We start from the raw sequence: 21,539 nt of genomic DNA on the forward strand, positions 1-21,539 counted from the left end.
ATGAGCAGAAAAGCTGTGGCTCACGGGGCGGCAACTTTTGCACGTCCTCCCTGATTCTAGGATTCACGCGGATTTTCGCAGCTCCTCGTCGGGCGAGAGACCGCTGGGCTCTGCACTCAGGCCGTCAAGCCCTTACATAGCTGAGCAGAGCGAGGGTGAGCGCCCAGCCTGGTCCCACCATGGCCGCGAACGTGAGTGTCTCCTGGTCTGCCGGACCCCACCCATACTTACCCATGTCCCCGAAGGGGCCGCCTGGGTCCATCTTGCCTGCCTGCCCCTCGTCTGTGCGGCCAGCCCCATCTCCCTCTGCATGCCCTTGTTCCGGCTATCCGGCAGCTAGCCCGTCCGTTCACCTCTCTTGGTCTGTCCGGACCTCCTCGTCGGGCCGCACGTTTGCGGGGAGGGAGACTCAGGAGCTGTTGTTCCCGGCATTGGGGTCTCCTTGTGCTAGGCGCCTTCTCGCAGCCCCTCCTTTCATTATCAGTTCCCGCCTGGGCCCTTGGGCTTCTCATTTACGGGCTGTGAGAGCGGGACACGACCTCCGAGGGAGCCAGTCCGCGGGAAGGGTGGGGAAGCCGATACCGCTCAGGTGGAGCTGTCCCATCAACTGACAGACTGGACTGTGCGGGCGGGCAGGGAGCTCCACGCCCTAGGGAAGCATGTAAACCGAGGCTGTGATGCTGCAAAGGGGTGCGGGCGAGATTGGGAGCGGAGGAGTTAGGATGACCGTGAGAGGGAGCGTTTCCCCACTGCCCGGCCCCTTGTCCTCCTAGGTGTGTTTGGTTAGAGAGGCCATGGCTGAAGGTGGTTCCCTTCAATAGCCTTCTGGCTGTTTGTCCCTGCAGCCAGCCTGTCTCGGGAACCTTTCCACTTAAGATTTAAGCCCAACATTCATTCAACAACCGAACAGCACCTCCCACCAGGGTGCTGGGTGTGGGAGAGTCTGGTGACTCACCACTCCCCTCCTCTGTGAAAGCGCTTCTGGAGCCAGCCCTGGTGCCCTGCCAGCCCCAGGACACTCCCTCCCTCCTGCTTTGCTGGAGTGTCCTAGCCACTCTCCCCTGGCCTGTTACACTCTCCTTCCAGCCCCTCCTTTGTCCCCAAGAGCCCTCTCTGCCCCCCACACCCCTGGAGAGGAGGGTTTATATCACTGACAGCCCTAGCGTGCTCCGCCTCAATTGGAGTTGTCTGGGAGACCTAGAAACTGTGAATGCTGCACCTAGAAAAGCCTCAGAGGTGGTCGAGACCCAGGGTCTGCCAGGGGAGAGGACAATCAGGAGACCAGCCTGCCCCCAGAGGTAGACTCCTGTCTGCCCCCATACCATGTTTTACAGATGGACAATTTCCCCAGTAGGTGAAGGCACTTGCCCAGCTTGGCCAGCTACTTCATGGGAAGATGCTGAAGACAGCAGGCTTTGGAATCAGGCAGACCTGGGGGCAAATCCAGTTTCTTCCTCTTAGAAGCTGTGTGGCCTTAATCACTCTGGGTTTGTGTTTCTTCATGGGATCTGTTAGTGTGAAGTTTAAGGGAGTCAGCCTGTGCTTAGCACAGTGCCTGGTGCATAGAGGGTGCTTAATACATGAAAAAAAATCTATGTTCACAGTCTGACACAGATGGCCCTGGTGGGGAGAAACTGTCTTGGGTATATTGGCACCTGACCTTTGCCAAGGAATGTGTATGAATGTGGGTATCTTCTGCAGTCAAACCTTTGTTGAGTCATCCAGGAGCTGGGTGCATGTTTACAGGAGCCACCAGGCCCGGTGAGGAGGAAAGATCTGAAGATGGTGGGGTGGAGCAGGGAGGTGACAGAATTTCTTAATTGGTATAACAGCAAAAGTGCCCTGTGACAGAGGTACTGTGAACCATCTCCATATTATATGTGAGTAAACTGGATCAGAGAGGTAGAGCAACTAACGCAGGGTTACACAGCAAGTAATTTTCAGGGCCTGTGTATCAACCTCTGTACCATCACTCGTTGCTCTTTGCTCCTTAGCCTAGAGTGCTTACTGAGGACACCTGTATGTATTCAACACATATCAAGGAGCCAACATCAAGATAAGGGGCTCAAAGATGGCCTTGAGGGGAAGAAGAGAGGCACTGGAGGGTCGCCCTCAGGCTAGGGAAATAGTCTGGTAGTGAGATATGGGTGGAGGAAATCACCATCATCCTCCATTCCAAGACCCTCCATGTTTCCTGGGATTTTGTTTTGGAATGTGGGCCGAGTGTGTTCTGTCACTACCCAGCCTACCCTTCCTGTAGACTGAGATATACCCTCCTGTGCCTTTCTTTCTTCCCTCCAAGGCCTTCCATGAGCGTTGACGTTGGCTCCTAGATGTGTGCTGAGGGGAGGCCCAGAAGGAAGTTATGCCTTCTGGCTTCCAAGTTTGGGGCTGCGCTGCTAATAGCAGGACGGGCTCCTTTTCCTGCCACTCTCTGCAGCTGGCTCCCAGTGTTCAGCTCTCCTTACAGCCCAAGAAGTGAGGAATGAGGCTTGGAGCAAAGTGGTAGGAGAGTGGCCTCTGTTCTGTCCATATATGAAACTTAATTCTCCCTCTTAGAGGCTGAGTGATCTGGGCTGATGACTTAACTGATGAGCCTCTGTTTTCTCATCTGTGAAATGGGGTAGCGATAGCTTGCCTGTGATTGGCCTGTGATAGACTGGAATGTTGCCGTTGTCATCATTCGATGGTTGATGGTCACCTCCCTGCCGCCAGTGAACTGCTCTACTAATGTTTCCCAATGATATGGAAAGTTAAGACCATTTCTGAATCTAATGGACATCTGGACTCTGGCAGGCCTGGGCTGGGGACATTGGGGGACAGTCAGATAATATGGCATTAGCCTTATTCAGGCAGAGACTAACCTGAATCTCTCCTCTGGCCCCCTGTGCCAGGGGCTTGGCTCACTCTGAGTGCACGTCTCAGAACCGCTTTACACCTTTGTGACTTTTGTCAGCTTACCCCCAGCCATGGCACCAGTCTTGGTGTCAGTTGCAAAGAAAGCTGTTAACATTCCCACCCTTAGCGCCTGTGCATTACGTCCTATGTCCTAGGCACTGAACTGTCTGATAATTAAGTCCTTTGGTTCTCACCAGAACCCTGTGTACTGGGTTTTTATCCCCATTTTACTGATGAGGATATGGACGGCATAAAGGGGTCAGTTGCTCACCCAAGATCCCATAGCTTGAATTGAAACCCACTCCTTCTGGCTCTGGAATTCTGCCCTTAACGGTGATACTCAGTCAGCAGTGGACACACTTCAAACCATGCTTCTGTTATTGGTTGGATAAAACTTGACCCCCTGATGCTGGAGCTTGAGGCCTCTCACGAACCTGCCTGGATGTGTCTAGCTGCCCTCAGTTCCCTCCATCCAGGCCTCCCCAAACCCAGCCAGAGCAGATAGGCAGCTCTGCTCCTGGAAGCACTTCCCTCACCACTGCTCAGACAGTTCCCCCTGCTAAGGATGCCCTTACTCCAGAGTCTGCCTCTGAGATCCCAATCAAATGCCGCCTCCTCTGGGGAGCCTGCTGTGATCCCCCAGCCGGAAGGGGTCCCCTGTTTGGCACAGGATCTGCTCCTCACCAAGCACTCAGCATGGCTTAGTACTGTTTGTGCCTGCCACTCGATGGCCCTGCAGCCTGTTGTCTCCTTGCCTCACCCCTACAAGACCCTGCATGGCCCTTGGGAAGCCGAGCCACCGTTTGAGGAATTGAATTAATAATATATGTCTAATAACCTCTTTGTAAAGCAGTTTGGCAGTTTCTTAAAAACACCCATCGTCCCTGTGATCCAGCAATTTCACTCCTACGTTGGTATTCATTACCCAATACCCAAGGGAAATGAAAGCACAGGTCTTCATAAGGACTTGTACAGGAATGTTCATAGAAGCATTGTTTGTAAAAGGTAAGAACTGGAAACAACCAAAATACCCACCCACTGGTGACCGAGGCAACTTACGTGGTATACTCCTAGATGGAGTACTACTCGGCCATGTAAGGGAATGAGCTACCACTATACCCCACAGTGTAGATGACCCTCCTCAGAATCTGGACAGAAAAGAGCTGGTGCTGTATGATGGCCCCATTTATATCGGGTTCCATAAGAGGCAAAACTAACCTATAATGATACAAATTCAAATAGTTGTTACCACTAGGGGCTGGGCAGCGGGGAACATTGGCAGGAAAGAGGCACAAGGTAACTTTCTGTGGTAATAGAAACATTCTGTATCTTGATCTGGATGTCAGTCAAGTGGGGTAAGCATTTGTCAAAGGCCATCAAACAGTATGCTTAATATCTGTGCATTTTACTGTATATGATTGAAACTCAATGAGAACAGTATACACAAATAGCAAAATTCAGTTTACTTTTTAAAAAACTAAGTTTCATTTTGATTTTTTAAAATATTTTTTTCCTCAGTATTCCAGTATGACTAACAGGAGAGAACATGTCAAAACGATGACCAACCCCCAGCCAGGCTTCTTGGAGCGGCTCAGCGAGACCTCGGGTGGGATGTTTGTGGGGCTCATGACCTTCCTGCTCTCCTTCTACTTAATTTTCACCAATGAGGTAAAATGTCTGGCATCCCTTGGTGCAGAGTGTGGATCCCTGCAGTATTAGAAAGCAAAGGCTATGAATCCAGAGGCTAGAGGTGGTAACAGGGCCTAAATTTTACAACAGGTGGGGTAGGGGGGAGGGAGGGTAATGGTGCTGAATTAATCAGAATTCTTTCTCTTGTGACCCATCTCATAACTGACCTAAGTAGGAAGATGAATGAATTGGTTCACATTGCCTGAAATCCTGGGGTAGCTACAGCTTCAGGCATGGCTGGATCCAGGTGTTCATGTTGGGTCACTAGGAGTCTCCATTTTTCCATCTGTTGCCTCTTTTTCTCTCTTACGGATTTTTCGTTGACAGGCTTTTCCTTTTGTGGTGGTAAAGGTGGCCCAGCAACTCCAGGGTCACATCCAACAGCTTAGCAGCCTGATCTCTTCCAAAATCAATTTAGCAACAGTTGCAGAGAGATATCTCAGTGTCCTGGCTTGTCTCAGTCCTCTCTCTGAATAAATCCCTGTGGACAGTGGACCCATGTTCTGTTTGGCTAGGCCTGGGTCACATGTTTGGGGCAGCAGTACAGAGGGGCCCATATAAACTACAAGGACTGAGAGGGGGGAGGAGAGAAGACAGAGAAAGATGGGGGAAGGGGCACACAACAGACAAGCACCAGTTGTTCCCAGCGTGGAGTAGTGCTGAGAATTAGGGGGGTGGGGTGTGCAGCAGGAAGAGGGCTACCTGGGAAAGCAGGAGTCCTTGGCTCCAGTTCTAACTGTGCCACTTGCTGGTCCTCGGTTTTCCGACTATAAAATGGGGAGATGAGTCTCCATGCTTCCCGTAATGCACTGCAGTAAGCACAACTGTGTTGAACCACACCTGAGTTGAAATCCTCACTCCCGTTTGCTCACAGGGCCACGCATTGAAGACAGCAACCTCCCTGGCCGAGGGGCTCTCACTTGTAGTGTCCCCCGACAGCATCCACAGCGTGGCCCCAGAGAATGAGGGGCGGCTGGTGCACATCATTGGGGCCCTGCGGACGTCCAAGGTAGGTTTGGGGATGCTCAGGGCACATTGCTCAGGGGACCAGATGCTCAGGGCAAATTGCTGGATGTTGTCTGGTTGAGGATTTTGAGCACATGAGCTCTGGCGATGGACACACGGGTATGACTCCTAGCTGCACCACTCAACAGCTATGTGGACCAGTCACTCCCAAGTCTCAGCATCTTCATCTGTAAAATGCAGAGAGTACCTGTAACAACCTTGGGGGTGGGGGGAAGCTTTTAAGAGTTAGTGGGATTAGATAGCTAACCTTTTGGCGTGGTGCTTGGCACACGGCCGGAGTCGTACGAGGAGGTGCTTTAACAATTATGCTCTGCCTGTGTGGCTAGTGCAGGGCTGAAAGGTACTCTGGTTATCGGACCTCTCCTGTTTGAACCCTAAATACACTGTTGTTGGCACCATGCCATCGGACCGTGCCACCCGAGCCGGGACTGTGAGACTCCTGGTCCCCAGGCAGTGGGTGTGAAGGACTTAGGCCAGGCAGCTTCACCTGACTCTCCTGCCTGAAGCAGCCGTGGTAGTCCGGCCTCTGTACCTGTCTCTTGTCCAGTCCCACTTCCTCTGGCATCCTAGGCTCATGTGAGTCTTGGCCTGTATTCTGTTTTTTTGACTTGTGTGATTCTTTTCGAAGCTCTTGTCTGATCCAAACTATGGGGTCCACCTCCCGGCTGTGAAGCTGCGGCGGCACGTGGAGATGTACCAGTGGGTGGAAACCGAGGAGTCCAGGTGAGGTGCCGGGGAGTGAAGCCTCAAGCAGGGATAACGGAGGTACAGGTGTTAGGATACAATGCAGGTGGCTTTCGATTTTGACACTTCTGAAATTTAAAGTATTAAGTCTTGTCGGAGAAGTGTCAGATTATCCCGAAATTCCTCATCAGTGATCTTTTGCTTGGAGGTGGCAGTAACCTAGTGAGAGTGGTTCCAAGAAGGAGGGAGGATGAATTAGCCCCCTTGTGGAGGACGTCATCCGGGGATGCCCAGGATCGACACGTGCCCAGATCCAGGCCGCAAACGGTGCTTTCCTCTGTGTGGGCTCTGTGTTCTTGCCCAGGCCAGAGCAGAGGTGGCCCTGGCTTACGTCCTGTCCATTCTAGCACAAGTCTGAGGGCAGGTGTCCTTAGGCAAGCAGGGGTCACTTGGAGCTGAGCGGCATGGACTGTGAGTGAGGGGTGGGGAGGTGGCTAGGGGAGCCAGGGCAGCCGGCGGGGGGCCTCCGTGGGGCTGTCCTGGTGCAGACGGTGCAGCCAGGTCCCTGAGCCCAGAGGTCAGGGCTGCAGCCCTTGGTGTGGGCCGAGTGGAGGCACATTTCAGCTCAGAATACAAAAGCTCTTTTCTCCAGTGTGGGCCTTTGAGGGATAGAGCTGGCTGTGTGGCGGGGAGTAAGCACCCTGTCTCCCGGCTGCTGCAGACAAGGCGGCTCCTTTTGGGGATTTTGACCTGGTCGCCCCGAGTTGCTTCCAGCTGGAGATGCTTAGGGATGGGAATGCCTCTGGGGTGAGAGGCTAACTCTGGGGCTGCCTGTGCTTTCCTCGCAGGGAGTACACTGAAGATGGGCAGGTGACGACAGAGACAAGGTACTCCTACAGTGAGTACCGGGCACCCCCATCCCTGCACACATGTGGTCTCTGCCCTCAGCGGAGGCTGACGACCCTGGGGAAGGCATGGAACAAGGCATCGGGAACCCTGGGTGCCAGGCCTCAGAGTCCTGCTCTTCCATCCCTCCAGCGAGGCTTCAGGAGCCACCCCTTTGGCCCTGGAGTGGCCACGGGCTTGGATGACAGGACACAGAGCCAGTGGGCCTAAGACACATGGCCACTCTTACCATGGTCTCTGAGTTGTTCCCTCTCCCTGTGACAGACACCGAATGGAGGTCAGAAATCGTCAACAGCAGAAACTTCGACCGAGAAATTGGCCACAAGAATCCCAGGTGAGAGCTGGGTGCCCAGGCCTGACTGAGCACAGTCTTGCCTGCCACTCGCAGGTCCCCAGCCTCAGCTTCCTCATCTGAGTGATGGGATTGAGTTCTTCTGTCTCCTGAGCTGATGGAAGTCTGGGACATGGCTCTGAGGCCAGTTCCTGCATGGGGCACCAGGAACATGGAAGTAAGACCCAACTTTCTGAGCCCACACAGGCTCCCCTCAAACAAGTCATGAACGTAAGGCCTGGACTGAGTGCCTGAAGGGACTTGCACGTCCAGCGCCAGGGAGGCATTTTGTTAACAGCCGTGGGGGTCGGAAGACAATCAAGAAGGGCTTTCAGGAGGCAGTGGAATTTGATGTGGGCCTTTGTAGGATTTTGGCAGAGGGCGGTTAGCTCAGAGACACGGGGGTGGTGAGATGGGCTTAGTGTGGAGCGTGGCTGGAGCTGTGGTAGGGCTGTTCCCCGGGGGCGGGGGGCAGGGGGGTTTCGGAGCTCCCTGGGGCTGGGAAGGGTCAGGGAGGGTGTGAAGTCCACAGAAGGTCCATCTGACAATGGGTGGCTGAGGAGGGACAGGCCGGTAGGGGTCTAGGCAAGGAGGTACGAAGCTCTGGGGGATAGGAGATGGGAGGAGGGTGCTCCACTCAGGCGAGGGGGACAGGAACGTCCTGGGGGGTAGGCCTGGTGAAAAGATGTCCACAGTGCCTGGGCTGGTCTGGATTTGCAGGAACCCCCCTGGGTGGGAACCCTGCCGGGCATAACCTAGAGAGACCCAGAGAGCTCCTGGCCGGCGCCCTGCTCTGCCAATAGCTCCTTCTCTCTCCCACAGCGCGATGGCGGTGGAGTCGTTCACGGCAACGGCCCCCTTCGTCCAGATTGGCAGATTCTTCCTCTCGGCAGGTAAGTCTCTGGCCCTTCAGATGAGCCAGCAGCACCCAGAGGCCCTGTGCTTCTACTTGGCCGCCTCCCAGGAGCTCGGGGCCCTGCTGCCCTAGTGTGGGATGAGCCTGCACTTTCCCGGCATCGAACTTTGGGCTGGGGGCCAGAGGGAAGGCGGGTCCCCAGGAGATGGGGGCCTTGTGTAGAACAGCCCCACCCCAGCCAGGCTCCTCTGAAACATGGGCTCTTCCCGAGGAGAACTGCCAGGCCCTGCTGCCCGATCTGACCAGATGGAGCAGAGAGCCCCAGAGCCAGTGGTAGAGACAAGGCTGCCCCCCAAGGGCTCCACCTCTGAGCCCCACCTGGCATCTAGCAATTCATTGCAGGCGACACCCCCCCCCAACCCAAGTGACTCCAAAGAGGCTTTCCAGGGACAAGACGGCACCTGGGGTGGGAGAGAAAACACATAGGCCCCAAGTAGCCGGGTTAGGGAGGAGCGGTGGAGGCCCAGTGCTCTGCCAGGATGCTCCAGGGCCTGGCTTGTCTGCCGTCTGCCCTGTCGCTCAGCTGGGGACTGCTGTGCCAGGCAGCCCCGGCCTCAAGTGCACTGCACGCAGCCGGGGAGCCAGGCACAGACGGGTGCCTGCATCTGAGGCAGAACAGGTGTGGGGCTCAGGCTGTTCCCAGAGCTGCCGTGGCTCCCGCTGGCCGGGATGGCGGACAGGGAGGCTTCCTGGAGGAGGCGGAAACTAGAGGGGGCCGGCAATATGGAAGGAGGGATTGGAGAAGGGCACTCCCGGTGGGAAGGAGGTCAGGCTGAGGGGTGTGCAGGTGTGGGGCGGGCGATGTTCGTTTGCACTCTACTGTTGTAACCGCTGCACGCTCCTCAGGCCTCATTGACAAAGTTGACAACTTCAAACCGCTGAGCCTGTCCAAGCTGGAGGACCCACATGTGGACATCATTCGCCGGGGAGACTACTTCTACCATAGCGAAAACCCCAAGTATCCAGAGGTACGCAGGGGCATGGGCTGTTCACATAGCGGAGATCAGGGCCCTGGGAGTGCTGCCCCTCGGACAACACACAGGTGGCACATCCCTGCTTGGGACTCGGATTTGGTTCAGTTGAATCCGCTTGGCCAAATGAGATTGGAGGGGAGAAGCCTCAAGGTGATGGGAGCACCCGGGCAACGGTGTGGAGGCGGGAAGAGCGTGGGAGCTTTGGGGTTCGACGGTGCCAGGGACACAGGCCCAGGCTGGCTGCTCCCGGCCTCACTCAGCCCACTTCTCTTCCCAGGTCGGAGACCTGCGCGTGTCCTTTTCCTACGCGGGGCTGAGCGGCGATGACCCTGACCTGGGTCCAGCTCACGTGGTAACCGGCTTTCCCGGGGCGGAGCCAGGCAGGGCCTCCTACCCTTCCCCTGTGTGCAGTGCCCTGAGCACTCGGGACCCTTCCTCCAGGCCACGCGTGCACGCACCCCCCTCTGCATGCGGCCGTACCTCTGAGCGGCTTTGGAACCCTGTGTGCCCCGCAGCTGTCCGTGGGCATCCGTGGGCCCCAGGTTACGGGGCTGTCCCCCTGCGGCTTTACAGGGACCTCCTAATGATGCCGGTGAGAGTTGTGCCAATCGCATGCAGCTTTTCTTCCCCCAGCCCTAGTTTTGGCTCAGGTGCCTGACCAAGTCACCTGCAGTCCCAGCCCTAGCCCCAGGCTGCTGCGCCAGGTCCTCCCCCGAGTGTGGAACGAAGCAGCTTCGCCAGGCTCGTGGCTGGCAGGATCTCCTCACTCCTGCGGTGGGCACACCGCGCGAGGGGTGCTGGGCCGGGCCGGCTGATGCCCTCAGCCCTGATGCTAAGGCCTCTGACCAGGTCACTGTGATCGCCCGGCAGCGGGGTGACCAGCTACTCCCCTACTCCACCAAGTCTGGGGACACCTTGCTTCTCCTGCACCACGGGGACTTCTCAGCGGAGGTGAGTCGCTGCTGCCCATCTGTGTGAGCGAGGGGCAGGCGTCTCCCTCCCTCCTTCTCCCTGCCCGTGGTTATTCAGTAAGTGCCCGCACGGGAGGGCGCAGCCAGCGCAGAGGCGGGGGGAAGAAACGGAAGGAGTAAGAGTCGTGCAGCGGACTGTGCGGCACGAAGGATAGCAGGGGAGGCCCAGCAGACTCCTCCTTCCCAGGCTTCCCGTCTCCTGCGGGGCGTTGGGGGCGGGGGGGACACTCATCAGAAGAACCAAAGAGTGAGGACCCCCTTGTGCTGAGTGTTGTGAACTGGGGGCGGGTGCCCTGAGAAGCAGACAGGGGTACGGGAGATTGACTCTGACAGTGGTCAGGGCAGGCCTCCCTGAGTGACAGTTTGGCTGTGTCACAAGTGAAGGGAAAGGGGTCAGAGCCGGCAGCATGGGGGGTCAGGCAGTCACTGAGGCAGGAATGGGAGCACCAGGATTACTCCTGTGGATGCCGCCCAGAGAAGAGGCGGGGCTGCCCAGTGGGCAGGGGCTCCCCGTGAGGGGTGGGGGGTTAGAGCCCCAGAGTCCTGGGGCTGGAGTGAGGGCCGGCACCCTGTCCCCGTCTGTAAACTGGGGGGGGTCATGCCTCACCCTTGTCCCATTCTTGTGCTGATTAGTTAGTTCAGTTGCATGCCCTAAAACTTAGCCTCTCTTCTCTAGGCAGAAACCCTTCTCTTTTTAATTTTTTTAAAGATTTGTATTTATTTATTTGAGAGAGAGAGAGGGAGAGTGAGCATGAGAGAAAGAGAAAGAGAGAGCGAGTGCACGCACACCAGCAGGAGGAGAGGCAGAGGGAGAGGTGGACCCCTTGCAGAGCAGGGAGCCCGATGTAGGGCTCGATCCCAGGACCGTCATGACCCGAGCCGAAAGCAGATGCTTAACCAACTGAGCTACTCAGGCACCCCAGAAACCCTTCTCTTTAATGGAAAAATCGTTTTGTGTTGTCGATGAACACAGTGTATCACCGGTGGGAAATTTTATTCTTGCATGGAGCAGGACTGCAGGACTTTTCAATCCATAAGGCATTGAGATGGAAAGGTGGTGGGGAGGGGGCAGGGCATGGCTGTGGCCCTATGACCCTATTATTAGGCCCTCTGCTGCCATCCTTCTCACTTCAGCCCCCAGCCCCAGGTGGTGATGGGCCCCACCTTCTCCTTGATCCAGGACCAGGGTGTGACAGGCTGCAGCTCACCTACCCAGTTACCAGCCTCAGGGCAGGGCTGCCACCTCCCACTTGGATGGGCATGAGTCACCCTTTCCATCGGCAGCTCTCAGCGAGTTTCTAAAATTAGGAGGCCCTGCCCAAGCCTCCTTTCTGTCTGGCAGCTCCGGCCCCACCCCACACTTCAGCCTCCTGCAGGTGGAGGTCTGGGTCTCCCAGCTGTTTCCCCAGAGAGGAGTGGCCTCCAAGCTTCCCAGGAGGGAAGGCTCAGACCGGGCTGACCACTGTGGGCCTCCGACACAGTGTCTGGGGTCTCTGCCAAGCAGGGAGAGAAGGCCCTGAGCTGAACAGGTAGCGAGGGCCCTGAGGTGGAACCCAAACCCTGCGAGTCAGCACACCCAGATTCTAGTCCCAGAGGCAGGAGGGCTCAGCGTGGACAAGTGTGGACACTGGAGACAGCCCCAGCTCAAGCCACACTCTGCCTTGCGTGGGCTACAGGACCTTAAGCCAGTTGTTTATCCTCTTGGAGGATAAGAATTATGATCCCTACCTTATTTGGTTGTTGTAAAGATTATGCATACACTTATTCCGAGTCTCAGTTTCCTTATCTGTACACTGGAGATAAGTGTGTCTACCTTGTGAAGTTAGTTTGAGGACTAAGTAAAGCAATACTGGAAAGCACTGAGGACAGCAGCTAATAGATGGTAGGCAGTAAGTGTTAGCTGCTATTACTGTTATTGTCCTAGATAATGACGGGGGGCTCTCTAAGGAAATGGCATTCACGCTGACATCAGAACAATGTGTAAGAGCTGGCCAGGCATGACTGGGGGCAAACCTGCTCCAGGCAGAGCTAGCACATGTGCAAAGGCCCGGGGGAGGGAGGAGGACCCTTGACCTGCTCCCGGACAGGCGGCAGGGCCTTGGCAGGTGGCTGTGGGGAGAAGGTGGTGGAAGCAGGGAGGCCAGTGGGGAAGAGGCTTCTGCAGTGGTCCTGGTGAGAGAGGGTGACGGTGGTGAGCGATTTGGGGAAATGGGGACACAGCATTGACAGGACTTGCTGATGGGCCAGATGGGAGGTGGTCCCGGCGGGGAGGAGCGAGCCAAGTGTGACACCCCGGTTTTGGCTTGTGCAGGCGGGAGGTGGCTGTAGCATTTGCTGAGGTGGGCTCGGCAGAGAGGAACAGGTCGGGGGGATGGGGGAGGCTGCAGGGTCGGTGTTGGACGGCACAGTGGGCAGTGGAAGGCCCAGGGCTGCAGCTCGAAGCCGGGGGGTGGGGGGGCACTGGCCGGGAGGCGCCAAGGAAATGGATGGAGCTGGCGGGGAAGGCGCGAGACTGAATCCGCCGCAGAAGTGCAGCGTGCAGAGGGCAGCCCACTGAGAAGCAGGGGGCACGCGGAGAGCGAGGTGTCCCGGAGTCACGGGAAGGGCACCCGAGGTGAAGCACCACACATGACACTTGGTGGGGGGGGGGCGGTGAATGACCCCAGAAAGGAAGCACTGTCGTAGGGAGGGCCGGGTGCATTCCAGCTGACGCAGTGGGCCAAGGACTCCTGACCTTGCACACTGCTGTCTTCTGCCCCGTACTGTGCTGCGCCGCTCGGGCCGACGCTTAGGCCTGGGTGGGAGAGGTGCCCTTACCTCCCCTCGTCTGCTTAGAAATGGCCAACAGCTCCAGCTTGGCGTGGAATGTACCCTTCAGCACCTGCGCCGCCAACTGGGGAGGCTGGGGGCCCCTCAGAGACATGAGGCGTGATACCCGCCCCCCACCTTGTCCGGCAGGAGGTGTTCCATAGAGAACAAAAGAGCAACTCCATGAAGACATGGGGCCTGCGGGCCACTGGCTGGATGGCCATGTTCATGGGCCTCAACCTCATGACCCGGATCCTCTACACCCTGGGTAGGTGTGCGGAGACAGGTCGGTGGGTGGGGGGGTGGTCCTGCTCACCCTCCTGCAGCCCGTGTGCCTTCTCCGCTTCTCACACCGCCCCTGGCCCTTTCCGGCCTGCTGCAGTGATCCTCGGGGCAGAGACCGGGCATTTGGCTATGTCCGTGTCCCACTGCACGTCACTGGGATGAACGGGCCGAGGAAGGCAGACACGAGAGACAGGTGCTTCAGGGGTGGGGGTGGGGGTGCCAGCTCCTAGGAGGGTGATCTAGGCCTCGTGATCTGAGGGTCCGGTCCGTCTGGCCCCAGCTCTCCTGCTCCTTCCTAGCCCTTCACTCCACGAGTGAGTGGGCACGGCGAGGAGACTAGCCAGCCTTTTGAGCCAGACCCAGAATCGGTTACGTCAGAGCTCTGGACACCTGGGCCGTTCCCTTTCCTGTCTCAGCTTCAGTTACCTCACATCTCATGGGCAGAGTTTTGTGAATGTTTGGCAAATAGGAAACACCCCCAAACCATAATGCTTCCTTCCCCCACCCCAAGACCTGGGCTCGATTTGGGGCAGCCAACAAGTTGGAGCACAAGGCAGAGTGCTGGGCCGCTCACTTGGCCCGGTCGGCACCCGTGAGCCCAGCAGTTGCCAAGTGACCCAACCTGGCGTTGGACTGAGGCCCCGGGTGGTTGAGTAAGTGCTGGCCCCACACTGTTGATCTGGGAGCATGGCGCATCTCAGGGGACTTGCATGCAAGCCTTTACCTCATCTGATGATTGCGTCCAGCCTGTGCTGGGCCCCACAGAAACCTCTGCCCCATTTACCCTTTCCCGCTGGGGAGAGGTCTGGCCACAGTACCTCCCAGCCTAGGAGGGCAAAGCACAGTTCCTCCCCTCCAAGGCTTTCTCTGGACCGCTGAGTTGGGCTCAGAACAGCCAGCTGCATCTTGCGCACCATTTGGGAGATCAGAATCTGATCAGAATCCTCCATCTCCCTTTGCACTGAGCCCCTCCTGGCTGTGTGACCTTGGGCAGGCCTTTTCCCCACTCGGAGCCTCATCCCCTATCGTGGGAGTCCGGCTCAGAGGGCCCTCTGATTCTCTCCTCATCTGGAACGCTGACGCTCAGACCCAGGACAGATGTCAGAGCGCAGAGGGGTCAGAAGTGCAGGTGGGGTGACTGGGGAAGCTACAAGACAGAAGCACGCGTTCACTCCTCTGTTCGGGCAGTAAGTACTTATTGAGTGCCTGCTGTGTGCAGGACCCTGCTCTCGGCCCTGGAGACTATGTGGTGAGCAGGACAGACAAGGTCCCTGTCCTCTCAAGGCTCAGAACCATGGCTGAGAGCTCAGCTCTGGGCTCACACCGTCTTGGGTTTAAATCCTGGCTCTGGCACTTTCTAGCTCCAGGACATTGGGCAAGTTGAACTGCCTGGGCCTTGGTGACCTTGTAGGTAAAATGAGGGTAAGAACAGTACCTGGGCAGGCACGAGCATTTGAGGAGATGGTCCACATAGTGCCCGATGCATGTCAATGCACAAAAACACGAACTCTGCTTATTAGGGGGGCCAAGGTGGGCAATATGTGGGAACAGACCAAGATGAGCCAAGAGGTGGCCTGCAGGGTCCTGTAGTCATGGCAGGGCAATAGGCCTTGCTCTGCAAACCCAGTGGCAACAGACCACTGGGGCCTCCTAGAACTGAGGGAAGGTTCCCCCCACGGACTGACGTCAGCTACGGGATGCCAACCTGGAGGGCGTAGACAGGCCAAGGACAGTGTAAGTCCAGATGGATTCACTGGATCCTTGACTTTACCATATTGGGCCAGTAGCCAGTGAAATCCTTGAGGTGGGGGGCCGGCTCAGGCTTATTTCCCTCCGCCCTGCACAGAGCTGGGCACAGAGATAATTGGTAATGACTTGAGTGAACAGACACCTCCAGGAATGGCCGAGGAGCCCAAACAGGCACCCACAGAAGGTTCTGCCCAGTCTCCTTTGTGAGTGTGCAGCAAATGGAATGTGCCACCATCACGGGCAGATGTCTTCTATTGGCCTCAGACTGATAGCAACATCCATAGTTTTAGGGGCGACAGGGCACTTCCACCGGCCTGCTCCCGGGAGCGGGGCGAGGGGCGAGGGGCGCACGCCTTACCTGCGTCCTCCAGCTCTCACAGGAGGCTGTTTGCCTTCCGCCCCGAGCCCTCTCCTGTCCCGGACCAGGCAACACGGGCCCATCCTCGTCTACAGACGGCAATGATCTGCTCACCTCTGTGACACAGAGCGTGGTGGCCTCGGAAGCCTCACCACCTTTCTCTTCCTCACAGTGGACTGGTTCCCTGTCTTCCGAGACCTGGTCAACATCGGCCTGAAAGCCTTTGCCTTCTGCGTGGCCACCTCGTTGACCCTGCTGACCGTGGCGGCCGGCTGGCTTTTCTACCGGCCCCTGTGGGCCCTCTTCATTGGCTCTCTGGCCCTGGTGCCCATCATCATTGCTCGGACGCGGCTGCCATCCAAAAAGCTGGAGTGAATCAGGCCCCGGCACCCGCCCCACACCTGCATGATCCTCAGGATCCAGCTCCTTCCCCCGCCCTCCCCTCCCCCCAGCCCCTCTTGACCTCGAGTCAGTTTGGGTTCTGCGCCTGCTCTGCTCCTCAAGGGGCCAGACTTGGCAGTGTGCATGGAGGTCAGGTTTGGTGTTCACCGGGTCACGTCTTCCCCACCCTTTTGCTTGCCAGCGGGCGGCTCTGGAGCGCAGAAGGCAGCTCCTGTCTGGCAGTGTGACAGGCCTTCCCCTTGCTTCCTTCCCTTCTCTTGGGACCGCGTGTGGCCGGTTCACGTGTTTCGCTTAGCTGAAGTCTGCACACAGGGAGCTGGTGACACTCCGCACAGAACTGCTGCCTGGTCACTCACTGCCCCTCCTCCTTGGAGACAGGTGCCAGGGCTCTGCCCCAGCTGCCACCCACTCTGTGAGCCCCCGGGGCCAGCGTCCTCGGCTGTCCCTGAGCAGTGCTGAGCGCCAGGACGGACTAAGCGTGCACCCCCCCACACACGGGCGCCACACACCCAGCCTGGGCACAGAACCCGCCTTGGTGCTTAAAAAAGAACACCACCACTGAGGTCATTGGGAGCAGAATTGGACATTTGGTGGGCCTAACATGGATTTTACGGTTTGGCAAGAACTTGTTCGTGTGTAGGACTTCCAAAGGTCCCGTCGGTTATGTTTGCCTTTGTTACACTTCATGGGTAAGCTACCCGAAGAAATTTAAAATCTTTAAATTTCAAGATTTAAAGAAACAAAGCACTGCTTGAATGATGAGCAAATCAGACTGTTACAGAAAAACTCCCTGTAATCTGTCCGTTGAAGTTAATTCAGGCACAGGAAGGTATTACACCGGGGTGTGACGTGCTGGCTTAAAAAAAGTTACCTCTGGCAGTACTCGGGGCCAGTGGGAGGCCTGAAGATGCTTCTGAAGCCAGTGTCAGCCAAGGGATTCCACTCTGGGAGGAGATGGGATTTGTACAAGGTGGAGAAAGGCATTTCCTTTCATCCTTTGGCTTCAGAAACTACCGATTTCCTTGAAGATGAATTTTGAGTTTTTAGTCAACCTTTAAGGAAGAGGCTGGAAGCTTTCTGATCCTAAGTGGGCTCCCTCAGAGTGACCCCCATCAATTTGAATCAGGAGCCGGAGGCCTGACCTGAGGCTTGTGCAGCTCTCAGGCCTCATTCCTTTCGTGGAGGGGTGTGGGGTGGGGGCTTTTGGGTTAGCCGCTGGGCCCCGGCACCTGCCTCTGAGTGACTCCTGTCACGTCCGCGTCTGCAGCTTCACTCCTACGTACAGTCTACCTGCACTTCACCCCGTCCCCTCTCACCCCCACTGAAAGAGCAAGTATGTTGTCACTTTGATGGTTTAAAAGATCTTTCCTGTACCCTTTATCTTTTTATGACTTGGACTTGTTCTGCCTGGCTGGGAGCGGCTACTTTCGCAAATTAGTCAGTGGCTGAGTAAGTGATCGGAACTCCTAAAACTAGCAGCCTGACAATCTCTCGTTAGCCTGCGAGGTCTGTGGTGTGGCTTGAGATTCTTCACACTGACAACAGCCGGCCCCAGAGATGACTTCTCTGGACTTAAGAACTGAAATAGTATTCACTCCTGCAGTTGTCACTGAATCTCTCAACTCTTAAAGGATGCTTCTCGAAATAAATACAACTAGGTGGTAGCTACATACAAAATCTGTGGGATTTGGTTTGTGTAACTTTTCCTAGTACAGATTTTAAATTACTACGAATTTCAATAGTGTTTTTAAAGGGCAAAAGAATGTTAAGAAATATTTGAAGTCTTTGGGAAACCATGAAATTTGTATTATCTTTGTATTTTTTGAAAAAATTCAAAATAAATTTCGAAATAGCTTTTACAGGACCTTGCCGTTACTCTTTTTTTTGAAATTTCTATCTTAAACAATTCAGCCATAGAATTAAGAACTGTATGAATTTTTAGAATTCAGTTCTTAAGTAGCTTTTAGTGGTTAAAATAGGTTTCAATTTTTCTTAAAAGGGCAACTCGGTATTTTTAGCACTTAGAAGCCTTATCTACCAAAGCCCACTTAGTTTTGGATTGATTTAAAGGACTCAAACGTCCCCCAGCTTCAGAATGCATCAGAGGAGGTGGCTGGAGCCACAGTGGGACATCGTGTGACACCCTCCCCCACCCCGGGCCTTAGGTTGGCACAGACCCGAGTTCCAGCGCCCAGCCTACCACGGCTGGCTGTGTGACCGTGGTGAGTCTGCGATCTCTGGGTCTCAGCTTCCTCATCATGAAAATGGCAGTGAAAATGGCTTTTGTCCCTACGGCGCCGCGGCAGGGACTCGATGAGCTCAAGCCCACGAAATGCCTGATGGACGGCCCAGCAGCTTTTCCCTTTTACCTCCTGTTCGGAAGCAATAGGCAGCTGCTGAGGGGCCACTCTGGAGCTGACAATTTGTGTACTTTTTGTGACAAGGTTTGAAGCAGGTGATTTCCCAAAACCTGCTCTTCCTTCTCAGACCTGAGGTTCTGTTCCATCACGCCTCCAATGAGCTGATATCTGCCCGAAGAACAAGTTGCTGACTTCCAGGACAGAGTGTGCTCTGGCGCCGGAAGCGCGAGGCCCTGCAGTTTCCATGGCGACCCGGGTTGTTTCTCCACACCAGCCTCCCAGCCAAGCTCTCGCTGCCGATGAGTCACACCCCAAGTGTTCTGTTTGTTTCCCTTGGAGAGAACTGGCTCAGAGTTTTAATGGCTCCCGTCAAAGGTTAAGAAACAGCTCTCCTCGCTTAAACATAGAAAAATTTCCATGTGTGGAATGAGGAGTTCCTGGTCTACCGGAGACACAAACCTGGTCTTTAGTCTCAACACGCGCACAAATCACTCAGTCATGCAGGTGTTCTTAGCTGACCATAAATCTGGAAGAAAAGGCAGAGCTGAGTCTTTTTAGATAAATGTTTTATTTCTTCCTCAAAATGTTACAAAAGTTATTTCTCCTGAATTATCTACAATGCATAGAGCTTTTATAAACTTATCCATAATGAATAAAATCTAGCCGAACACTGATCCACTTTGACTAACATTTCTTTAACTCTCAGTGTTTTTCCTTTTCTTCCCTGATTTTAGCTCTTTGTTCCAGTCTTCTGCCACCCTGAAGCATCATTTCCAAAAAGGAGATCCCCCCCCGCATTAATCTGAGATGCCCGTCCTTCCCACCTGCTCCTCGCCACACCACGAAGGGGCAGCGTCAGGCAGCGTCAGCACACCTGGCTGAGGGGAAAAGGCCTGGCCCGCAGAGAAAGGGTCCCACATCTGCAGGAGAGGCAAAAGCACGAGGGTCTGACAGATGAAGAACTCACCTAGAAGAAGGGGCTGGTGCATTTCTAAATCGCCCAGTGGTTTCTGTAAAAAAACGGACTCACGTTTCCGAAGGTGGGCTGAGCAACGTCTAGGTGGCAGGGGAGTCTCCTGGGAAGTGTTCTGTGGCTCAAAGCATAGGGCGTGGGAGCGGACAGCTTTGAAAGCCCTACCCTGGGTCTATGTGACAAGGCCCGGGGCCAGCCCAGACCCACGGCACCATCTCAGCTTGACCCCCCTGTCCCCCGGCCCTCGTCCGTGGTGCACGCAGCTTCTGGGTCTTCTCAGAGGAGACGCCACCACCACCAGGGCCCTGCGTAGCACAGGGTGCGACAGGTGGCCACCCCCATCACAGCCTCTCAAAGGGGAACAGGTGGGAGGCCGCGGCCGCCTTCTCCCTCTTGGTCTTCTTAGGGCACTTTGGCTTCTGCTCTTCTTCAGCCTCTCGGTTTTGGGGCCAGGAGGCAGCCAGGATCCTCGATGCTTCTGCTTGAGAGCTGGTCCCCTCCTCTTCATCAGAAGAGAGTCCATCTCCGGCAGGTGCTTGGGGAGCTCCTGCCTCACTCTGGAGAGGGAGGGACAACGGCAGCCGGGAGTCAGCCATCAGATGGCAGGGAAACGCCGGGGGGCAGTCAAGCCCCCAGCAGCAGCCTGCCCTGAGCCAGTGACTCTGGGAGGACGGGGGCACCACGTGGGGCTGGGGGAGCCTCACACTGGGGACTCCGCCAAGCAGGTACTGGAGAACTTGCTCTGGGCTCAGGGCTGGGAAACGCAGAGATGTTTACGCAGGAGACTGCCCTCAAGGAGCATACAACCCGACCTAGGAGATCCCAGGACTGGTGCTTTGCACTTCTTTACCTCACTTCTGCACAAAAGCGTACTCATGTCTTTAACTGCCCCGGACCAGCTCTCCTTGCCAAGTGCTCTGAGGAGACGCTCCCTGACTGCGGGGCCAGCTGGGCTGGGGAGCTGGGCCTGGGGGGTTTGGCTGCGTGAGGTGAGAGCACGTGGGGGGACGGAGTCAACATAAAGCGTGGTGAGAGGTCACCAAAGGGATGTGAGGGAGGAGTCTGACAAAAATAGTTTGCCACTTTTAAAGGCAAACTGGCAGCAGTTCGGGGTTGGAGACAGGGAGACAACAGGTGCGGTTTTGGCTGTTCCCAGAGCACATTTCTGTGTCTGACCCAATCCTGATCTCACCACACAGCCGCGTGGAGGGGCCTCTCTGCCCCTCTGGGAGCCCTTTGAGGACTGCATGTCAACTCCGCACAGGTTGGCCCAGGCTGGGGCAGGTGCCCTGAAACATGACTTAAGTGAGCAACCCCAGGCCTGGAGGACGGCCACAGGCGCAGGAAGCCTGTCTCTCCCTGGATCGGTTTAGCACGAGATCAGAACCCTGCTTGTGGCAGACAGGAGCAGGACAGGGACGTCGGGGTCAGGCTGGGGGCTGGAAGAGCCAGCTGAGGTGGACTCCAGGGACACCTTTCCCAACAAGGTTAGGACACAGATGTCTCAGAGACACAGGACTGTGGTGTCAAAACACAAGGCATCTCTGGGCAGAATCCGGGCCCACAGTTCTGGGTCCCCTTCTCCCACCTGGGCTTGTCTTCTTTCCAAAAGAGCCGCACTGACCTTGTCCCCATAGCGAAGCTTCAGCCTCTCCCGGATGAGCAGTCCCCTGACCAGCAGCTTCCAGTTCCCCAGGGCCCGCTTCTCTCTTTTCTGCCAGCAAAATGAAACGGAGAACACAAAATGTTAAGTACTGTCACTTTCAGGAGAAGTATCAAGATGGAATCTACGACATATAAAGACCCAAAATAAGACTTTTTGGTTAAAAGAGTCCCTCAACCATGCCGAGTCTGTTTTAAAAGGAATGTGATTTATAAAGTGATGCACATAAAAGGCAGCAAAACAGAAGCATCTTTTTAACTGGTAGCGACTCTAACATCTTCGAGGAGGAGGCTTGGACCACAGCAGTTCCCTTCAGCAGAAGCAGGCGTGGACGGCAGGTGCAGTAGCCCCCGGAGCCGGGGTCCAGTACCCGGTGGACACGGATGCTGGATGGTGAGGTGGAGGCAGGACCCTGTTTATCCGGGGCTGGCTCCCTAGGGTGCCTTCCGCAAAGTCCGAGAGCTGGAAAGAGCTTTGGGGCATGTGGCCTCTCCTGTTTTAACCCACCATCAAATGAGGCACCTGCCCCACCTGGGGGCTTGTGTT

General features: G+C 55.9%; 2 protein-coding genes across 5 annotated transcripts in view; one reads left to right on the forward strand and one right to left on the reverse strand.

Moving 5' to 3' along the window:
* Positions 1–14: 14 nt before the first annotated feature.
* On the forward strand, positions 15–17,856 carry TMEM43 (transmembrane protein 43). 2 transcript variants are annotated; one of them, XM_021695159.1, is made up of 12 exons: positions 15–191; positions 4,417–4,566; positions 5,462–5,596; positions 6,242–6,336; positions 7,146–7,195; positions 7,468–7,537; positions 8,357–8,427; positions 9,297–9,418; positions 9,702–9,776; positions 10,274–10,375; positions 13,354–13,471; positions 15,768–17,856. In XM_021695159.1, the coding sequence occupies exons 1-12, from the start codon at positions 180–182 to the stop codon at positions 15,968–15,970; spliced, it is 1,203 nt and encodes a 400-aa protein (XP_021550834.1). In that variant the 5' UTR covers positions 15–179; the 3' UTR covers positions 15,971–17,856. The 2 variants fall into 2 exon arrangements, with proteins under 2 accessions (XP_021550834.1, XP_021550835.1); XM_021695160.1 differs by having other exon boundaries at positions 15–155.
* Positions 17,857–18,420: 564 nt separating this feature from the next.
* Positions 18,421–21,539, reverse strand: part of XPC (XPC complex subunit, DNA damage recognition and repair factor) — a 37,207-nt gene continuing 34,088 nt past the window's right edge. For all 3 annotated transcript variants that reach the window (XM_021695158.2, XM_044920998.1, XM_044921001.1), the window contains exons 15-16: positions 20,955–21,044; positions 18,421–19,887 (exon numbers count right to left, since the gene is read on the reverse strand). In XM_021695158.2, coding sequence (XP_021550833.1) covers positions 19,672–19,887; positions 20,955–21,044 — 306 coding nt within the window. In that variant the 3' untranslated portion in view covers positions 18,421–19,671. The remainder of the gene's footprint in view (positions 19,888–20,954; positions 21,045–21,539) is intronic.

The sequence above is a fragment of the Neomonachus schauinslandi genome, chromosome 1 (assembly GCF_002201575.2).
Source record: "Neomonachus schauinslandi chromosome 1, ASM220157v2, whole genome shotgun sequence".
Lineage (NCBI taxonomy): Eukaryota > Metazoa > Chordata > Mammalia > Carnivora > Phocidae > Neomonachus > Neomonachus schauinslandi.